We start from the raw sequence: 20,761 nt of genomic DNA, 5'->3' as shown, positions 1-20,761 counted from the left end.
GGAACCTGGTCAGGAAGACGACAGACTTCCAATGGCTCCCTGCCCACGAGCGCGAATGGAGAGAACTCAAAACCAAACTCACCATGGCCCTGGTTTTAGCTTTCATTGATCCAGCAAGAGAGACCAAAATTTTGACCGATGCCAGCCAATCCGGCATTGGGGCAGTGCTCTTGCAACGTGATGAGGCCTCATCATGGGCCCCCCTTACATATGCGTCATGCACCATGGCCCCCATGGAACAGCGCTACGCGCAGATAGAAAAGAAGTTCCTGGGCCTTCTGACCGGTGTGGTTCAGTTTCACGATTATGTGTACGGACTTCCTCAATTCACCGTCGAGACCGACCATCGCCCGCTGGTCAATATAATACAGAAAGACTTGAACGACATAACGCCTCGCCTCCAGCGTATTCTTCTCAAGCTCCGGCGATACAACTTCCAGCTGGCATACACCCCAGGCAAAGACCTCATCATTGCCGACGCTCTCTCCAGGGCAGTCAACACTCCGTGTGACCCAGCGGGATTCGTCTGCCAGGTTGACGCCCATGTGGCCTTCGTGGCCTCCAATCTACCTGCCACGGAAGACTGCCTTGTCCAAATTCGCTGCGAGACGGCGGCTGACCCTTTGCTACAGCGTGTCATGTGCCACCTAACAGACGGGTGGCTCAAGGACCAATGCCCTCAGTTCTATAACATCAGAGATGATCTGGCGGTATTAGATGGGGTTCTTCTGAAACTGGACCGCATTGTCATCCCGCATAGCATGCGCCAGCTTGTCCTGGAACAGCTACACAATGGCCATCTTGGCATGTAAAAGCGCCTCCGACGGGCCCGAGAGGCAGTGTACTGGCCCGGCATTAATGATGACTTAGCCAACACAGTGCTCAACTGCCCCACTTGTCAGCGCTTCCAGCCGGCCCAACCACGTGAGACCCTGCAGCCCCATGAGTTGGTCACGTCACCTTGGACCAAGGTGGGCATTGACCTGTTCCACTCACTGGGTAGAGACTATGTCCTGATTGTGGACTACTTTTCAAATTACCCGGAGGTGATACGGTTGCACGTCATCACATCGTCTGCAGTCATCCGTGCATGTAAGGACACCTTTGCTCGACGGGGCATCCCACTCACGGTTATGTCGGACAATGGCCCCTGCTTCGCAAGCCAGGAATGGTCCAACTTTGCCAGGCGGTACAATTTTGCACATGTGACATCCAGTCCCCTGTACCCCCAATCCAACGGCTAAGCAGAGAAGGGTGTCCACATAGTCAAACGGCTCCTCGGCAAGGCTGCCGATGCTGGGTCCGATTTCTACCTCGCCCTGCTGGCCTATCGCTCCGCCCCACTGTCCACTGGACTGTCGCGAGCCCAGTTGCTCATGGGTCGCACCCTGAGGACGACGGTGTCATCATATACACCAGTATATCATGGTGCAGACACACACTGATGGACACACAGTGGGACCAATCGACATACACAACACCGCAGCCAATCACCAGTGAGAGCACACGCACTATAAAGACAGGGGACATCAGAGTTCCCGCTCATTCGAGTAGCAGCTAGCTAGGAGCACAGAGCTCACAGCCTGCAACACAGATATTCACCATGTGCTGAGGGCATCAACTGGTTAGGACAAGGCAGAAGTCTTTAGTTAAAGCTGGTATCGTATTTACCCACAGTTCAAGTATGTTTAAATAGTTAACCTTTTAATGAAATAGTGTTGCACTATTTCAAGTGTTGGTGACCTGTATGTGATCCAGAACACCCAACACATCAGATGGTGCCGTCCATTCATGTCCCAGACCTCGACCATGTCCCGGTCCTTCGACGGATGCAGCTATCTCGTGCACAGCGCAAGACGGCTCATGACTCCCGTGCAGCTGATCTCCCTGCTCTGGCTCCAGATGACAACGTCCGCGTCCATCTTCCGGATGGTGGCTGGTCTGCAACCGCTGTGGTCCTTCGGCAGGTGGCCCCCCGCTCGTTCCTGGTTCATCTACCGGTTGGCTCCATTCTATGCCGCAATCGACGTGCCCTTCGTCTCGTTCCGCACTCGTTACATGATCCTACACTGTCGCCTCGCCCTCCTGCTGACCTTGCCATGGACTATGCAGAGATCCCGGTCACTCTGCATCCTCCTCACTCTGACGCAGTCCAGCCTGCTCCTCAGCCGGCGGCTCCCGACCCACCCTTGAGGCAGTTAACCAGAATTTGTCGCCCACCTCAGAGACTTAATTTGTGAACTTTGTGGACTTATGGACTTTCTGATTTGTTCTGTTCTTCCGTTTGATCGTTTACATGGTTTGTATATAGTGTTCATCTCGTTCTTCTTGTGACATACTGTTTTTCTGCACCAGGCACCGTCCCATGTAAATAGCTTAGTTCTCATGTACATAGTCCTGTAAATATTTTGCACACACGTAGTCAGGGACATTCTCACCATACACTATTTATTGACACACAGGTACATTCTTTTATAAAAGGGGGATGTCATAATATACACCAGTATATCATGGTGCAGACACACACTGATGGACACACAGTGGGACCAATCAACACATACAACACCGCAGCCAATCACCAGTTAGAGCACACGCACTATAAAGACAGGGGGCATCAGAGTTCCCGCGCATTCGAGCTGCAGCTAGCTCGGAGGACAGAGCTCACAGCCTGCAGCACAGACATTCACCATGTGCTGAGTGCATCGACTGGTTAGGACAAGGCAATGGTCTTTAGTTAAAGCTAGTATTAAGGGTTATGGTGTTCGGGCCAGGAAGTGGAGCTAAGTCCACCAAAGATCAGCCATGATCTCATTGAATGGTGGAGCAGGCTCGAGGGGCCAGATGGCCTACTCCTGCTCCTAGTTCTTATGTTCTTATGTATCGTGTTAACCCACAGTCAGAGTATGTTACAACAGTTAATGATTCATTAAAATAGTGTTGCATTATTTGGATTGGATTGGATTGGATTTGTTTATTGTCATGTGTACCGAGGTACAGTGAAAAGTATTTTTCTGCGAGCAGCTCAACAGATCATTAAGCACATGAGAAGAAAAGGGAATAAAAGAAAATACATAATAGGGCAACACAACATATACAATGTAACTACAAAAGCACTGCCATCGGATGAAGCATACAGGGTGTAGTGTTAATGAAATCAGTCCATAAGAGGGTCAGTTAGGAGTCTGGTGACAGTGGGGAAGAAGCTGTTTTTGAATCTGTTTGTGCGTGTTCTCAGACTTCTGTATCTCCTGCCCGATGGAAGAAGTTGGAAGAGTGAGTAAGCCGGGAGGGAGGGATCTTTGATTATACTGCCCACTTTCCCCAGGCAGCGGGAGGTGTAGATAGAGTCAATGGATGGGAGGCAGGTTTGTGTGATGGATTGGGCGGTGTTCATGACTCTCTGAAGTTTCTTGCGGTCTTGGGCCAAGCAGTTGCCATACCAGGCTGTGATGCAGCCTGATAGGATGCTTTCTATGGTGCATCTGCAAAAGTTGGTGAGAGTCAATGTGGACATGCCGAATTTCCTTAGTTTCCTGAGGAAGTATAAGTATATTTCAAGTGTTGGTGACCTGTATGTGTTCCACGGATCCAGAACACCCAACACAACAAGTATGATCATGCACAAGCAACCTCTTTCTTCCAGCTCTTCAGTCAGTCTGATGTCACATGACTCTAACATTCACTCATATACTAATGAAGCTCCTAGTGGTCAGTCAGTGTATCACAGCTATGCTTCTCAGTCTGGATCAGAAAGCCTTTGACAGGTATGATATAGAGAGCTATTGGATATTAAAATGTATAGATTTGAAAGGGTGAAAATTTGGATTAAAACTTGGAGAAAACAGAGAGTAGGAGTTAAAATTGCTAGAGGTTGTTAGGCGTGCACCACTGACTTCAGTTCTTGTAACCCCATGTAACCGCTTATTTTAACAGTGTACAGCAATGGGGTTTGGGTATAGCATGTTGGTGTCCACATCTCCAGGCAATGCTAAAATAGGCGACATAAATTGCAAGGGAATATTGAATGATGATGGATTGTTAAAGGTAAGTTCAGAATTCAATAGCAGTAAATTTAAGGTGCATATTTTGGTAAAAGGATATATGTTGAATGGAGAAAAGGTGAGAGATGAAGAAGAACAGAGGGATTTGGAACTTTAGGTCACAAGACATTAAAAATGGCACAAAAATACAAATGGATACTGGGTCTTATGGAAAGAAATGTGGCAAAAGTTGAGGCATAATGGTGAAGGTGTGCAGTATTGAGCTGCACAATATAGGGAGAATATTGAGGAAATAGAGAGGGCATGGTGCCGGTTTACGAGGATGCTGTCTCGGAGGAAACACACATACAAAGAAGACTTGAAAAATTGGGCTGTGGTTCTTAGAACAGATTAAAGTCAGTTTGATCAAGGTGTTCAAAGTTTTGAAGGGATGAGGCAGAGTAGAAAGGAACAGACTCGAGTTGAATTTGATTTTATGCGATAGTGCAAAATCAGACGTTTGTTTTCCTTTCATGGAAATAGAAATTGGGAGTTTGCAAAACTGCTGTGAACTCACTATCGTCTGTTTACACTATTACATAAAGTCAAGATCTGCTCCACTGTTTCCAGCAATTGAGGGATCTAGAACAAGAGGATGTAAATGCAAAATTAAACCATAAATATTTAAGGCAGCGAGTGCAGAATTTGTTTTACATGGAGGAATGTAAGACTAGAATGCAAAATAAGGACTTGTGCCAAGACCGTCCAGCCCCGCCATGGCAGGTTACCTCATGGCAGATGCGGCCATTCATTTAAATCTCCATTGACTTCGGAGGGATTGGAAGATCCTACCAGTGGGAGGCCAGAAAATCCTGCCCTTAAATTTATATAGAGCTATTCACACCACTGGACACCTCAAAGCATTTATAGCCAATCAAATAATTTTGTTGTGTAGCCATTGTAATGTTGGAAACACTGCAAAACATTATCTGCTAATAATCTCTCACAAACAGCAATGTGATAATAACCAGTTTTTTGTGATGTTGATTGAAGGATAAACGCTGACCAGGGGTAATTCCTCTGCTCTTCTTTGAAAAAGGGAAGCTATGGGATCTATTACCCAGGCAGGCAGATGGAGCCTCAGTTTAACATTTTGTCTGAAAGGCCCAGACAGCACATTCAACAGTGCCGTGGTCTGCACTGCAGTGTCAATTTTAATTATTTTACGCTTCAGACCTGGAGTTTTGTGACTCAGAAGCAAGAGTTCTATGGGCATCAGATTTAATTATTTAAGCAAAAGCTGTGTAACCAGTTAAGAAAAGGCAAGGTAGTTGTTCGAGGGAAAAGATTAACAGGGATATCAGAGCAGAAAGGACACATGAGATTAGGACTATTGCGCATGTGGAGGATAAACCGACTAGTTGTGTCAAAGGTCCTGTTTTCATGTTGTAATGTTTCTGTATTTCTAAGCAAAATTTGCTGCAGTAGTTTTGCTGCACAGGCTCAAACTCTTGGTTATCACCCTGGTGCTTCACTGTCCCAGTGGAAGTAGACTATAGTATTATTGGGAATATTTGGTAACCGTGTTCTTTTGTAATTTTAAATCTTCCTCTGAGTTTTAACAGAATTAATCAGTTTAACTTTATTGGCTGAATAATTAGATTTACCTTTGTGTTCTGAGGAAAAGTGAGATTACTTTGAACTGCTAAAAATCTTTAACCAATTCCAATAAAAGCCTAAATCAGTTTCCTCTGGACACAGCCAAGGTGGGGTAAGCAGCAAAGATAAATGACAAAATATAAGTCAGTTCAAAATGACCAACAATTCTGGGTATAGTAATGGAGGCTAATAGAAAGATGGAAAACAAAATTGAATTGATGGATGCTGCGATAAAAAAATGAGGACGGTAGGTTTTTCAAGGAAATGTCATCATCTATATCATTTCGAAACCTAGCTTCTTGCATAACATGCCAGTCTCTGGAAAGAAGTAAAGACTGATTTTATTTTGGTGTAAAGCAATTTTGACCTCAGGCAATCATGGCTGACAAGGGAGGTCAAGGACATCATAAAAGAAAAAGAAAAAGCATACAAAGTGGTGACGATTAGTGGGAAGCCAGAGGATTGGGAATCCTTTAAAAGTCAGGTGTGAAGTTGTTGGAGGGGCAGTTAGGTCTGACATTGCCCACAGGGGGTAGCTACATATTGCCTCTTCTTGTACTTGCTGCAATATACTTTCAACTGCCTGAAACAAAGTTACCAGGTGGACCATTTGACTAGTTGAGATTGTTTAACATGTATTTGAAAACATTTAAATACTTATGGAAGGACCAACTTTCCTATTTAATATTTATTTAATATTAGCAGTCAACCAACCTTTGGATTCTAGTGATCAGGATTTAATTTTGCCAGCCAAAGATTGACATGGAGTGAGCAGAATAATTTGAATGTGCCAGCCCCTCCCCCACCAAAAATGGCGACAGTACAGAACCATTAATCTCGAGCTGTTTGTTGTCCCTGGATATTACATTTAAAAATGGTATGCTCTAATGGTCATTGCGCTTGCAATTTATGGACGTTTTGCTAATTCTATTGGTTGATTATATTGGGGGGAAATGCCAGAAACCTTTTATGCAAATTCCTCAGGTAATGACCAAATTAGTGCAAATGTTGCCCTTTCTAACTATTTAAATTTGTGCCCAACTGTCAAACCACAGATGTTTATTGAATGAAACTAAAAAGAAAGAAAATAAAGACATGCGTTGTGGTCTTTCATGACCTCAGGACCTCAGAAGCACTTTACAGCAAATGAAGTATTTCTGTTGTGGGAAAACGCACAGCCAAATTACCAAGTTCCCACAAACAGCAATGTAATAATGACCAGATAATCTGTGTTTTAGTGATGTTGATTAAGAGATAAATGTTGACCAGGACACTGAAGAAAGCTACCCTGCTCTTTGTTGAAACAGTGTCATGGGATCCTTTCTCGAAAGTATGCGAGTCAAGCAAATGCCACTGTCATCTTATCTGTGTAGTTAATTTGGTTTGTTCTTAGAAAGAGACCGGTCTTCTCTCTCAGGTGGGTGTAAACTCCCACCTGAGAGAGAAGACAGGTCTCTCTCTAAGAACAAATCAAACTAACTACACAGACAAGGCAGATAGTGGAATCTGCTGGACTCTCATACTTACTGGACCAGGTAATCAAGACTTTTCTCCATTAAATGGTTGTTAATAAAGCATTTCCCCCTAATTCTTGAACATTAATGGGAGTAAAACCTCCGACAATTGGAAATAAAAAGCTCCAGCTCCTGTCAGTCTTTTGTCAATGTCTTAAAGCTAAAGGTGCATACGTGCTTGTTAAGTGAATTGGACATTCTGAATTCTCCCTCTGTGTACCTGAACAGGTGCCGGAGTGTGGCGACTCGGCGATTTTCACAGTAACTTCATTGCAGTGTTAATGTTAGCCTACTTGTGACACTAATAAAGGTTATTATTATTTTGACATTTTGTGTTAATGTGAAATCAGTCATGAAGCTGTGGCAATAAAAACACCATACAATTTCATGAGAAATAATGCATTTATTTACATAATCTGCAGAAATACAAATTCATTCGGATTCACTTCTAGGAAACTCTGAAACAAGCACAATCCAGTTATACTGATACATTTATGCGAAGTAAAATTATTTATATTATTCAAAGACGCTTTATTTACACCATTGTAAATGACAAAGAAATACGCGCTCCACAAACTTCACGAAACTCAGCTACATTCGTTTCCATGAAGCTGTGACCAACCTACCACCATCTTATCCAGCATGTACAGAATAAAAAACGCAATGAGACAGAATAGTAAAAAAAGAAGTATTTATAAGATCACAAGAGATTTAGAGACATAAATAACCCATTGTATAAATAGCAACCGCAACATGAAAACAACACAAAGGAATTGAGGATTGGGCGCCAGGAGTCAAGATACAAAAGCCAACGCCTCCCAATTAATGCAACTTTTACAGCAAGATCGAGCGGGCCCGGGGAATAGGTTAGCAACTTGACTGAAGACTGGAAGACTCTGACTCGGTCGAAACTGATGGGTGGGCTCCTCGCTTGTCCCTGCCTTTGAGTTTCTTAAGGGAAGAACAGTTCCTGCTGTCAGAGTGGCTGAAGACCCTCCGGGTATAACTCTTGAAGTTCACCCCTACAAAGGCGTACAGAATGGGGTTCAGGCAGCAGTGAAAGAAGGCGATGGCTTCCGTGATGGCCATGGAGGTGGTGACAACCTGCTCCACCTCGCAGGAATAGTCGCTCCCCTTCATCAGCATTACGGTGTCGATGGAGATGACAATGTAATAGGGCAGCCAGCAGAAGAAGAAAGTGATGATGAGAATTATGGTGATCTTCACGGCTTTGCGCTTCTGCAGCCCGGTGGAGTGGGACAGCCTGGAGATGATGATGCAGTAACAAATGAGAATGACCAGCCCGGGAAGGACGAAGCCCACCGCAATGTCCTGGATCCGGAAAGCGATCATCCAAGTCTGGTAAGAATCTTCTGGGTAAATGCGCTCGCACACCACCCTGTCATTCAGATTCATGGTCTTAGCAAAGACGATGTCGGGCACGGTGAGCAGGATGGCTGGTAACCAGACCCCCACATACACTAAGCGATCAGCCAGCAGCTTCCGCGGTCCCGCACTGTTGGTCGCATGCACCACCGCATAGTAGCGGTCCAGGCTGATGAACGCCAGGATGAGAACACTGCTGTACAGATTGACCGTGTAGATGATGTGCACGATCTTGCACATGGCGTCTCCAAAGTACCAGTTGTGACCAGCATCGATGGACCAGAACGGGAGGGTCAACACAAAGAGCAGATCCGCCGCCGATAGGTGCAGCCTGTACTTGTCAGTCATGGTGCGGATTCTCCCGTGGTACCCCATGATGACCACCACCAGGCCATTGCCCACCACCCCCAGGACAAACACCAGCGAGTACACACAGGGGCAGAAGATACTTTTGAAGTATTCGCTTTCCCCATCGCAGAAGAGCCCCTCTGGGTAGGAGTAGTTGCCAGAGTCGGATTCATTGTCGTAACTGACATCATAGGACAGGTACCATGGCTGCAACGAGAAACAATAATCTTGGTTAACAACACATCGAAGGCCGTTCCGTTGGATTTATTTATCTAAAGCCCGCAGCGTCCCCTTTTCCAAAGAGCCCTGCACTCTTAACCGGCCCGTTTGGAGGCACACGCCTTCCCTTATCCGGGGGTGACACCCACGTTGGCCTAGCGCCGAAACGTGTTTAAGGTTTCCCCCTTAAGGCAGCCAGTGTCTTAGCTGCTTTGGAAGGATTGGGTTGCACTCGCTCCGCCGCCGTCCAAGTTATACCCCTGGGTGGAAGCGGACGAGCAGAGAGACTGAGAATAAAACCCCTGTGACACACAGAGCTCTGCATAAAGGAGTTACACAGATGTAGAACTGTTTTAATGATGATGACAGGAGGGGGATTTCTTTTACAAGTGAAATCATAGTGCATATCCACAATTAGATAGCGGCTTTGCTACCCAACAACTTCACTGTACACATCTCAGGGCACAGTGATTGAAGTTACAGTCACTCTGTCCAATAACCAACACAGTTATTCTGTCTTTTGCTGTCTGACGCCAGCCCCTACTTCTTACAAACCTCTTTCATTCATTATTTAGATAGTCCACTGTTAACTTCACCCCACGTCTTAAAGTTTCACTTTTGGCGTTTACTTCCCACGTGAGTAATAAGCAAAGTGCAAGGACATTCTGGGGAGATTTTGTTTTTTATTATTAGACTAACGGTTCTACATGTTTGGCAGTCGGGTGTGTTAATGACATCTTTTAAAAGTAACAGGCACCAATTCTGAATCTTATTAAATGTACCTGTCAGATCATCCAGCTGTATGAGTGACTATGTCCCAGAAATTTAAATATTTAAATACGATAAGACTTATTCATTGCCATCAATGAAACTGTCTTTCTACTTAAAATGCTATAAAAAAAATAAGTGCGGTTGAATGCTCTAGCATTAAACTTTCGGTCTTCTATGATTTCTTTGATCCAAAGCGAATCACAACCGCGTTGGTTTCAAAGGGTAAATCGCGAGTAAACGGGCGGTAAAATAAAATTACGGAACCAGGGACGCGAAGAGAAGGGATCGGATCAAAATTGCAAAATGCCTTTTCAAAACCCCATGCTGGTGTAATCAGTTCCAGTAAATGTAAGTAATCACACATTGGAGAGGTTAACCCTGTCCTGTAAGTTTAATATCCTCACTCTTTACTGATTTCTCACAAGCATCTTCAATGGTCTAAGATTGTCTTGCGCTAATGTGATTCCGATCATCCTCACTTTGCACAGAACTGCTATTGATACATTTTTACAATATATACAATATATCCATTGTATATAAATACATTAAAAAAACATTAAAAGGACATTTTGTAAATAGAAATTCCCAATTGTAACTACAGATTTAAAACAATAAAAACGTTTTGGTGCACAATTTAGTTATCTACAGACAGAGTAAAACTGGACATAATAAAAAAAATGGATAAAAGTGCATTTTGACAGTAATCAAAGTTTCTCTCACCGTTTCGTCGGGATTTGAAGTCGCAGGCATGCTGCACTGTTCTCAATAACACTAGCTGTTACTCTGGCGGATGTTCAGCTCTTGCTGAGTTCTCAAGGTATGAAGATCTCTTCTGAAAGGTTTTAAATTTAGCCAAATTCCCACTCGGGCCCGCGCATGCGCACAACGAGAGCCCCGCCCACAAAGGTCGAGCAAAGAAAAAAGTTTGCTAACTGTCAACTGAGGAAGTTGAAGGAGCTGGAATAATGAATTCAAAAAACAAGCTCAATTAACAAGAGGCATTCGCAACCACAATCTAACTGCTGCGGATGCACAGAAAGCAACTATTATTTTATAGCATCCGTTATACAAATTACACAATGGGGAATAATACTTCATGTCATGTGTGTTGAATAACATTTTTCTTTATTTCGTGTGTGTTTAATAACATTTTGCTTTTGAAAAAGTATCACAATTGCTTGCGTACCTGGCATCCGTGAGCTACTCGTGACTGTTACACTGAATCTGTGATCCCCGAGAGGGAAAATTGGGGGAAATCGCTTCCGCTAGTCCCGTCCTTTCCCTCGTTTATCCTTTTCACGTTTCGTTCTTGCGTTTTTTTTTGTAATTTTATATTTCGTGTTTTATATTCGTTAAATTGGTTTTCTTTATCTTTTCCCCTCATCTCCTATCATTCCGTCATCATTGCTATTTCAAAATCCAAGAAAACACATCAACCCTTCAAGAGGCCACACTGCTACTTCCTCAGAGCAGGGAAGGAAGGACCTCGCCGGCAACACTCACACGCCCAAGAACAAATAAAAGCGGGCCCAATTTTGCTTCACTCTGGCATCTAATAGTGTCCCCTGTTTTAGTGTTACCCTTGCATGTTTAGATTTGCACTTCTTTTTGCACGGCAAATTGCTGAAAGTGTGAACTTATAATAAGGGAAACCTTATTGGGAAACCCATCAAATCAGATTAAAGGGTTGTGAAATGACCAGTGCAAGGACCGAGAAGGAAGTATAAATTGGAGTTGGTGAGTTCAATGTCAAAACAGTGACAGAAAGAGAAATAGAGAGGGGGAAAAAAAGATTGGACTAAGAGAGGGGGAATATTAAAATGTTTTCCTTTGAAATTTGATAATTTTCTCATCTCCAATAAGAATGCAAATCTAAATAAACTGAACACATAGTTAGTTTTCAGTGCAAGGGTGGTTGATTTAAAAAAATTGTTTCACGGGATGCTGGCGTCGCTGGCTAGGCCAACATGTCTTATTCATCCTTAATTGCCCTTGAGGAGGTGGTGGTGAGCTGCCTTCGCGAACTGCTGCAGTCCATGTGCTGTAGGCACACCCACAGTGTTGTGAGGGAGGGAGGTCCAGGATTTTGAAGCAATGTCGATATCGTTCCAAGTCAGGAAGTTGTGGCTTGAAATCGAAAGTACAGGTGGTTGTGTTCCCCTACACCTGCTGCCTTTGTCTGATGTACTAGAGGGGTGAGGGTTTGGAAGGTGCTTTTGAAGCAGCCTTAGAGAGTTGCTGCAGTGCATCTTATTGATGGTGTGCACTGCTGCCATTGTGTGTCGGTAGTGGAGAGAGTGAATGTTTAAGATGGTGGATGTGATGCCAATTAAAGGTGCTAGTTTGTCCTGGATGATGTCAGAGATAAGCACTAACTAATACTCATCACATTTAAAGGGTACTGAGACTGGAACAGACAAGACTTAGATTTCTTGGATGAGTTTAGTTAACCTCCATCACAAAAATACACCAACTTCATGCCATTCAATATCATTCAATGGTGATGCAGACAATAAATGCCTTTTTTGCAAAGCCAATGATGGAGCAGTGAAACTCTATTGGACATTTGAATATAACCATGCCCATGCTCCCTGCATGAAGTTGCACATAAATAATGGTGAGTGCCAACAGCCTCATTGTTATTTTGACAGGAAAGTCTATGCCATTATGTTTTCATTGCTCGTTTTAGTTTTTTTCCTTCCAAGCTATTAAATAGAACATTACTCTAGATAAATGCTGTTAGCATATTTAGCATCTTTCCTGACTTGGATTTAGAAAACAAGCCCATTGACACAATTGTATACATTGAATTCAGGATTATTAGGAACAGTGGTAGGTTTCTTTTAATAAGAAAACTGGGGTCCTATGAGATACATTCAGATTCATTGTTGATAGAGACCTTGTGGAGGTAAGTTGCAAATAAGATTTGCAGAGCCAGGAGGAACAGCAGTACTTCCCTAAGCTTCAGGAGATTCTTTGTCACTTGGATTTCCCTCCTCCATAAGGTCAGAAGAAATTATCCCCACCCCATATAAAAAAGTAAGATCATGGAATAGGCCATTCGGCCTATTGAACCTAAAATAAAAGCAAAATTCTTTGGATGCTATAAATCTGTAAGCTACGTGGAGAGAGAAACAGAGTTGATCTTGTGGGCTCGCATGACTCTTCTTCAGAGCTGAAGAGAGGTGGAAATTTGATAAGTTTTAGCCTCTTGAAAAGGAGGGTGGAGCAGTTGAGCAAAACAGAAGGTCAGGGGTATGTAATAATAATAATAATCTTACATTAACACAGCGATGAAGTTACTGCGAAAAGCCCCCAGTCGCCACATTCCGGCACCTGTTCGGGGACACAGAGGGAGAATTCAGAATGTCCAAATTATCGAACAGATGTCTGTCTTCCGGACTTGTGGGAGAAAACTGGAGCACCCAGAGGAAACCCACGCAGACCCGAGGAGAACGTGCAGACTCCGCACAGACAGTGACCCAAGCCGGGAATCAAACCCCGGACCCTGTTAGGGGGTCAGGAAAGATTCAATGACAAAGATGGCACGGACATAGACAAAGGGAGTAGTAATGATCGGGTTAAAGACTAAAGCAGGTGTTAATAGCGACATAAAAGTCAGCCCTATCTGAAAGCAAGATAGGAGCATGTGTTAATTGCATAGCACTTCCTGAAAGAAAAACATAAGCACAAGATACAGACTGACTCTCGGGGGCCCGCGGGGTAGGGGGTGGGTGGGGAGAAACAAAATCAAAATGAGGACAGAGTTCAATCAAAAATCTGTTTACCAGAGCCTTGAATATATTCAATGACCCAGACTTCACTGCTGTCTACTGTAGAGAATTCTAAAAACTAATCACCCTCTCAGAGAAGAAATTCCTTTTCATCTCTATCTTAAATGGGAGACTCTTTTTTGAAACAGTTCGAGAGTCAAAGAATTTAACAGCATAGAAGAGAAACTTCAGTCCATCGTGTCTGTTTGGCCATCAAACACCTATCTATTCTAATCCCACTTTCCAGCACTTTGTCCATAGCCTTGTATGCTATGGCCTTTCAAGTATTCATCTAACAGCGTCTTAAATGTTGTGAGGGTTCCTTTCTTTACCATCCATTCAGGCAGTGAGTTCCAGATTCCTGCCACCCTCTGGGTGAAAAAGTTTTCCTCACCTTCCCTCTAAACTTCCTGCCCCTTACCTTAAAGCTGTGCTCCCTGGTCATTGATTCTTCCAAAGGGGAAAAGTTTATTACTGTCTACTTTATATCTGTCCCCCATAATTTAATACATCGCAATCATGTCCTCCCTCAGTCTCCTCTGCTCCAAGAAATCCAATCTATCCAATCTCTCTTCTGAGCAAAACTCTGCAGCCCAGGCAACATCCTGGTAAATCTCCTCTGCACCCTTTATGCTATAACAACCTCCTATAATGTGGAGTACTGCACACAATACTCTAGCTATGGCCTAACTAACGTTTTATACAGTTCCAGCATAACCTTCCTGCCCCTAATCTCTATGCCTCAGCTAAGGCAAGCATACCATAGGCTTTCTTAACCACTGTATCTATCTGCCCTGCTACCTTAAGGGACCAGTGTGTATGCACACTAAGGTCCTTCTGATCCTCAGTGCTTCCCAGGATCCTGCTGCTTACCATGTATTTTCTTACCTTGTTTGTCCTGCCCAAGTGCATCACCTCACATTTATCCAGATTGAATTCCATTTGTCACTGATCAGCCCATCTGACCAGCCGTTGATATCCTCCGGTAATCTAAAGCTATCCTCCTCACTATTTACTACCCCACCAATTTTCGTAGCATCCGCAAACTTACTGATCAACCGTCTAAATCATTGATATAAATCACAAACAGCTAGGAACCAACACCGATCCCTGAGGACACCACTGGACACAGGCTTCCAGTCATAAAAACACCCCTCGACCATCACTCTCTTCTTCCTGCCACTCAGCCAATTCCCAATCCAATTTGCCAAATTTCCTTGGATCCCATGGGTTCTTACCTTTGCTATCCGCCTCTCATGCGGGACCTTATAAAACGCCTTGCTGGAGTCCAAGTAGACTACGCCAAATGCATTGTCCTCGTCAAAAAATTGAATCAAGTTGGTCAGACATGACCTCCCTTCAATAAAACCATGATGACTGTTCTCAATCAATCCCTGCCTCACCAAATGCATGTTAATTCTCTCTCTCAGAATTGCTTCCAATAGTTTCCGCACCACTGAGGTTATACTGACTGGCCTATAGTTTTGTGGTTCATCATTTCTTCCCTTCTTGAATAATGGTGCCACAGTGGCTTTCCTCCAGTCATAGAATTTACAGTGTAGAAGGAGGCCATTCGGTCCATCGAGTCTGCACTGGTCCTGGGAAAGAACACCATACTTAAGCCCATGCCTCCACCCTTAACCCCACTGAACCTTTTGGACACTAAGGGCAATTTAGCATGGCAAATCCACCTAACCTGCACATCTTTGGACTGTGGGAGGAAACCGGAGCACCTGGAGAAAGTGCAAACTCCACACAGTCGCCCGAGGCCGGAATTGAACCCGGGACCCTGGAGCTGTGAGGCAGCTGTGCTAACCACCGTGCCACCCCGCCGACACCTCCCCTGTGGCCAGGGAAGAATTAAAAATTACTGCCAGTGCTCCAGCTATTTCCTCCCTTGCCTTACTCAACAGCCTGGGATCATCTGGCCCTGTGGAGTTAAGTACTTTTAAGCATGACAGACCACTCAGAACATCCTCTCTGTCTATGTAAGTTCCTTTAATTTTATCACAGTTGTTCTACGTGATTTCAATATCCATATCGTCCCTCTCACCAGTGAACACCGACACAAACCCTACCTACATCCACTTGCTCCACATACAAATTACCACTGTGGTCCCTAATGGGCCCTACTCTATCCCTCATTATCCTTTTATCCTTAATGTACTTGTAAAATAACTTAGGATTTTCCTTTATTTTAACTGTATCTTTTCATGTCCTGTTTTTGTTCTCCTAATTTCCCTTTTAAGCTCCCTTTTGCACATTATATATGCCTCTAGGGCTTCTGCTATTTTGAACCCTCAATATCTGCCATAAACCTCCCTTTTTCTCCTTATCCATATAATCCCTTGGTATCCAGGGTTCACTGGATTTGTTGGTCCCACCCTTTTTCTTGATTGGAACATGTTGGCCCTGTACTCTCCCTATTTCCTTCTTGAATGCGGCCCACTGTTCTGTCAGAGATTTACTTAAACATGTCTGCTCCAAATCATATCTGATCTTATTAAAATTGACCTTCCCCTGGTTTAGAAATTTTATTTCAGGCCCATCCTTGTCCTTTTCCATAACAACCTTGAATCTAACTGAGTTATGATCACTATCTGCAAAATGCTCCCCATTGATACTTCAACCACTTGCCTGGCTTCGTTACCTGCAGCATTCAACAGCATTTTTTCATTTAAATAATATTCTTGTTTTCTGTTTTTCCAGCCAAAGAGGACAATCACCCACTGGATTTATCTTGCTGCATTTGGATTGCTTGATAAAGGACTGAATCTGCCAAGCTGCAGCTGCACACCAATTCAGCGTGACAGCTCGCCAGCCCCATTGAAACAAGGCTGAGCCTCAAAGTGACTTCTGTCTCTTTCGGCCTCGGAACTGGTGGGCACCCTCCAAAATTGAATCCTTTTTTGAAAAAAATAAATCTTTGGCTTATTTCTGCATTAGGATGAATTGGCTCAGGTCAGAGTATCTGACACTGATGTGTTCCACCCCACCTATGCGATTAACTTTGATCTATGGGTTTTGGGATGAGGGTCTCCAATCTTAGGTGAGGCAGAGTGGGGGGATCCAATCTCCTTGTGCCAGTGGAGTGGGGCCTCAGGAATTTTCAGTCTGCCGTACCTACCTGTCAACAGCAGCACTGGGAAGGGCCCAACAGCAGGCAGTCTCAGGAAGGTATGGTCAAAGGAGGTGTAAGGAGAGGTGGACATCACATACCCTTCAGTGGAAGATAAATTAGTTAATTTTAACCAAATTCACCAGGCAGGAAACTCACAGGTGGAAAGCTGGCCAATAATGATAATCTTTTATTGTCACAAGTAGGCTTACATAAGCACTGCAATGAAGTTATTGTGAAAAGCCCCGAGTCGCCACATTCCAGCACCTGTTCGGGTACACAGAGGTAGAATTCAGAATGTCCAAATGACCTAATAGCACGTCTTTTGGGACTTGTGGGAGAAAACCAGAGCACCCGGAAGAAACCCACGCAGACACAGGAAGAACGTGCAGACTTGCACAGTGACCCAAACTGGGAATTGAACCTGGGACCCTGGCGCTGTGAAACAACACTGTTAACCACTGTGCTACCACGCACTATAAACTCCAACCCAATCCAAAGTACTTCATTGGTTGTAAAGTGTTGATGTTGTGAAAGGGATTGTATAAATGTACACTTTTATATACTAACTTTTATGCTAAGCACATGATCGGATAAAAAAAACCTAATAGTTTGCCATTGACTTGCAAGGGGAGTAAAATCAGGCTTTGTAGCCGATCCCATCAGTTTCCCATGAAAATGAATTCCGACAGTGCAGAAGGCAGTGCAGAAAATCCTAAAAGAAAATGAGGACACCTGAAATGCCTATTCTGGTTGTTCAATTTACCCAGGATCTTGCTGCAATTGGCAATTCCCAATAATGCTCAGTAGCAAAATAGGTAACTGAAACTTTTTTGATAAAAAATTGTGCTCTTTTTAAGGGACAAAGTCAAATATCTGCAAGTGTAATTAAGTGCATGTCCATACAACAACCCCCCCCCCCCCCCCCAATACCTAACACGTATAGTGTAAACCCCAAAGCATTACATATTATCGGATGACATACATTTGCACGCAAAATACCGCCGCAAACAGCAGTTTACAGGACATGGAACAGATGGTACCGCGGGGGATGGGCGGCAACGCCTTTTTTTTAATAAAGTACATTTCCTGTCAAAACAAGAAAACAAGCCGCCGATTCGCTTAGAACACATCTTCATTGACGTCGATTTGCGGTTAAGATGGATTGGAACCACAACTCTTTTTTTTAACTGTTGATTGGGTGGGGTTTGACACCACAAGTGACACGCGAAAGGGATTAGCGTCTGACTTCAACAAGCTCAATTTAAGGGACATCAGATAAAGCGGGGCCCCGCCAAATGTCTGGGTTCAGGTTCTAGACTTATGTCTGTAAGTTCGATTTCAATATTTGTTAAACGCTGCGGTTTTAATATTTAACAGTCTATTTTGTCAAACCGAGACACGTCCAGGAGAAAACAAAACAAAACAAGTTGCACCGAATTAAGGGTAACTGCAAAGACATTAACATTTAACTTCTTTAATCAGACTTACTGGACATTTGGTATTTAATCAAAAAAAATCATTGAGGTTCGTGTAATGCACTCTGTCGGACAGGTGTGCAACACTCCTTTAACATCAACAGCTGAGGGTAGACAGAAATCCTACTAAATGGGTTGTGTTGATTCAGAACACTTCCCTGGAAAAGTTATTTCCATGGATATTTTGAAGAGAACCTGACATTAAATTTTCCCAGTCACACTCTTTATAAATCTGTAGTTTAAAACAGAGGCTGTTTTAGCCCACGGTTTAGCCCACTGTGCTAGCGGTTTAGCCAGCTGTGCTAAACCGCTGGCTTGTAACGACAGAACAAGGCCAACAGTGCAGGTTCAATTCCCGTACTGGCCTCTCCAAACAGTTGCCGGCTTTTCACAGTAACTTCATTGAAGACAATATTGTGACAATAAGTGATTATTATTATATTAATATCTAGACAACACGTCAGTTGAATATAAAAGTTTACATTTATACCGCTAACAGCAATGTGATTATGACCAGATAATTTTTTTTAATGATATGATATAAACATTAGCCAGGACTCTAAGAATGACCTTCTTGCTCTTCTTCAATATGGTGTCATGGAATCTTACCTGTGAGAGCAGATGGAGCCTTTGGGCAGCACAGTGGTAGCACTTGCTGCTTCACAGCTCCAGGGACCTGGTTTCAATTCCAGCCTTGGGTGACTGAGTGGAGTTTGCACTTTCTCCCTGTGTCTGCGTGGGTTTCTTCCAGGTGCTCTGGTTTCCTCCCACAGTCCAAAGATGTACAGATTAGGTGGATTGGCTATGTTAAATTGCCCCTTAGTGTCCAAAAAGTTAGGTGGGGTTACGGGGATAGGGTGGATGCGTGGGCCTAAGTAGAGTGCTCTTTCCAAGGGCTGGTGCAGGCTCGATGGGCCAAATGGCCTCATTCTGCACTGTAAATTTTATGATTCTATGAGTGGTTAGCACTCATAGCGCCAGGGATCCTGGTTCAATTCCAGCCTAGGGTGATTGTGTGGAGTTTACATGCTCTTCTCATGTCTGTGTGCGTTTCCTCCAGGTGCTCCGATTTCCTCCCACAGTTCAAAGATGTGCAGGATAGGTGAACTGGCCATGATGAATTGCCCCTTAGTGTCCAGGGATGTACAGGTTAGGTTACGGGGATAGAGCAGGGGAGTGGTACCCAAACTTTCAGAGGGCTGGTGCAGACTCAATGGGCCGAATGGCCTCCTGCACTGTCGGAATTCAACGGTTAACATCTCATCCAAAAGACAGCAACTCCAACTGTCTCGGTACTGCACTGAGTGAAGTGCCAGACTAGATTTTTGTACTCAAACCTCTGAACTGGGACTTGAACCCACAATCTTTTGACTCCGAGATAATAGTTCTATTGCCTGAGCAGTGGCTGACAACTCCAAACTGTAAAATCTGCAAACAAAATCAACTATTTAGATAGTTTATGGGGATGTATCAAATATATTAACTGGACACAAGGCAACCTTAACAAAATCTAATAACCTTATTGCTTATTCTACTGGGTGGGTGAGTAAAGTGGGGCTTGTTCAAGGATCAGCTACTGCGTGTTCTTGATAAGTATGTACCGGTCAGGCAGGGAGGAAGGCGTCGAGCGAGGGAACCGTGGTTTACCAAGGAAGTGGAATCTCTTGTTAAGAGGAAGAAGGAGGCCTATGTGAAGATGAGGTGTGAAGTTTCAATTGGGGCGATGGATAGTTACAAGGTAGCGAGGAAGGATCTAAAGAGAGAGCTAAGACGAGCAAGGAGGGGACATGAGAAGTATTTGGCAGGAAGGATCAAGGAAAACCCAAAAGCTTTCTATAGGTATGTCAGGAATAAGCGAATGACTAGGGAAAGAGTAGGACCAGTCAAGGACAGGGATGGGAAATTGTGTGTGGAGTCTGAAGAGATAGGCGAGATACTAAATGAATATTTTTCGTCAGTATTCACTCAGGAAAAAGATAATGTTGTGGAGGAGAATGCTGAGCCCCAGGCTAATAGAATAGATGGTATTGAGGTACGTAGGAAAGAGGTGTTGGCAATTCTGGACAGGCTTAAAATAGATAAGTCCCCAGGACCTGATGGGATTTATCCTAGGATTCTCTGGGAGGCCAGGGAAGAGATTGCTGGACCTTTGGCTTTGATTTTTATGTCATCATTGGCTACAGGAATAGTGCCAGAGGACTGGAGGACAGCAAATGTGGTCCCTTTGTTCAAAAAGGGGAGCAGAGACAACCCCGGCAACTATAGACCGGTGAGCCTCACGTCTGTAGTGGGTAAAGTCTTGGAGGGGATTATAAGAGACAAGATTTATAATCATCTAGATAGGAATAATATGATCAGGGATAGTCAGCATGGCTTTGTGAAGGGTAGGTCATGCCTCACAAACCTTATTGAGTTCTTTGAGAAGGTGACTGAACAGGTAGATGAGGGTAGAGCAGTTGATGTGGTGTATATGGATTTCAGCAAAGCGTTTGATAAGGTTCCCCACGGTAGGCTA

The 20,761-nt window shown here is 43.9% G+C and overlaps 1 protein-coding gene across 1 annotated transcript; it reads right to left on the bottom strand.

The window, feature by feature from the left end:
• Positions 1-7,536: 7,536 nt before the first annotated feature.
• On the bottom strand, positions 7,537-10,697 carry LOC140388299 (C-X-C chemokine receptor type 4-like). The gene is made up of 2 exons (XM_072472215.1): positions 10,598-10,697; positions 7,537-9,094 (listed from the first exon to the last, which is right to left on the bottom strand). The coding sequence occupies exons 1-2, from the start codon at positions 10,625-10,627 to the stop codon at positions 8,021-8,023; spliced, it is 1,104 nt and encodes a 367-aa protein (XP_072328316.1). The 5' UTR covers positions 10,628-10,697; the 3' UTR covers positions 7,537-8,020.
• Positions 10,698-20,761: the final 10,064 nt, after the last annotated feature.

This window comes from Scyliorhinus torazame, chromosome 2 (assembly GCF_047496885.1).
Source record: "Scyliorhinus torazame isolate Kashiwa2021f chromosome 2, sScyTor2.1, whole genome shotgun sequence".
NCBI classification, from domain to species: Eukaryota; Metazoa; Chordata; class Chondrichthyes; order Carcharhiniformes; family Scyliorhinidae; genus Scyliorhinus; species Scyliorhinus torazame.
Note: the sequence above shows the minus strand (reverse complement) of the source record. Positions and strands in the feature narration are given on the sequence as shown.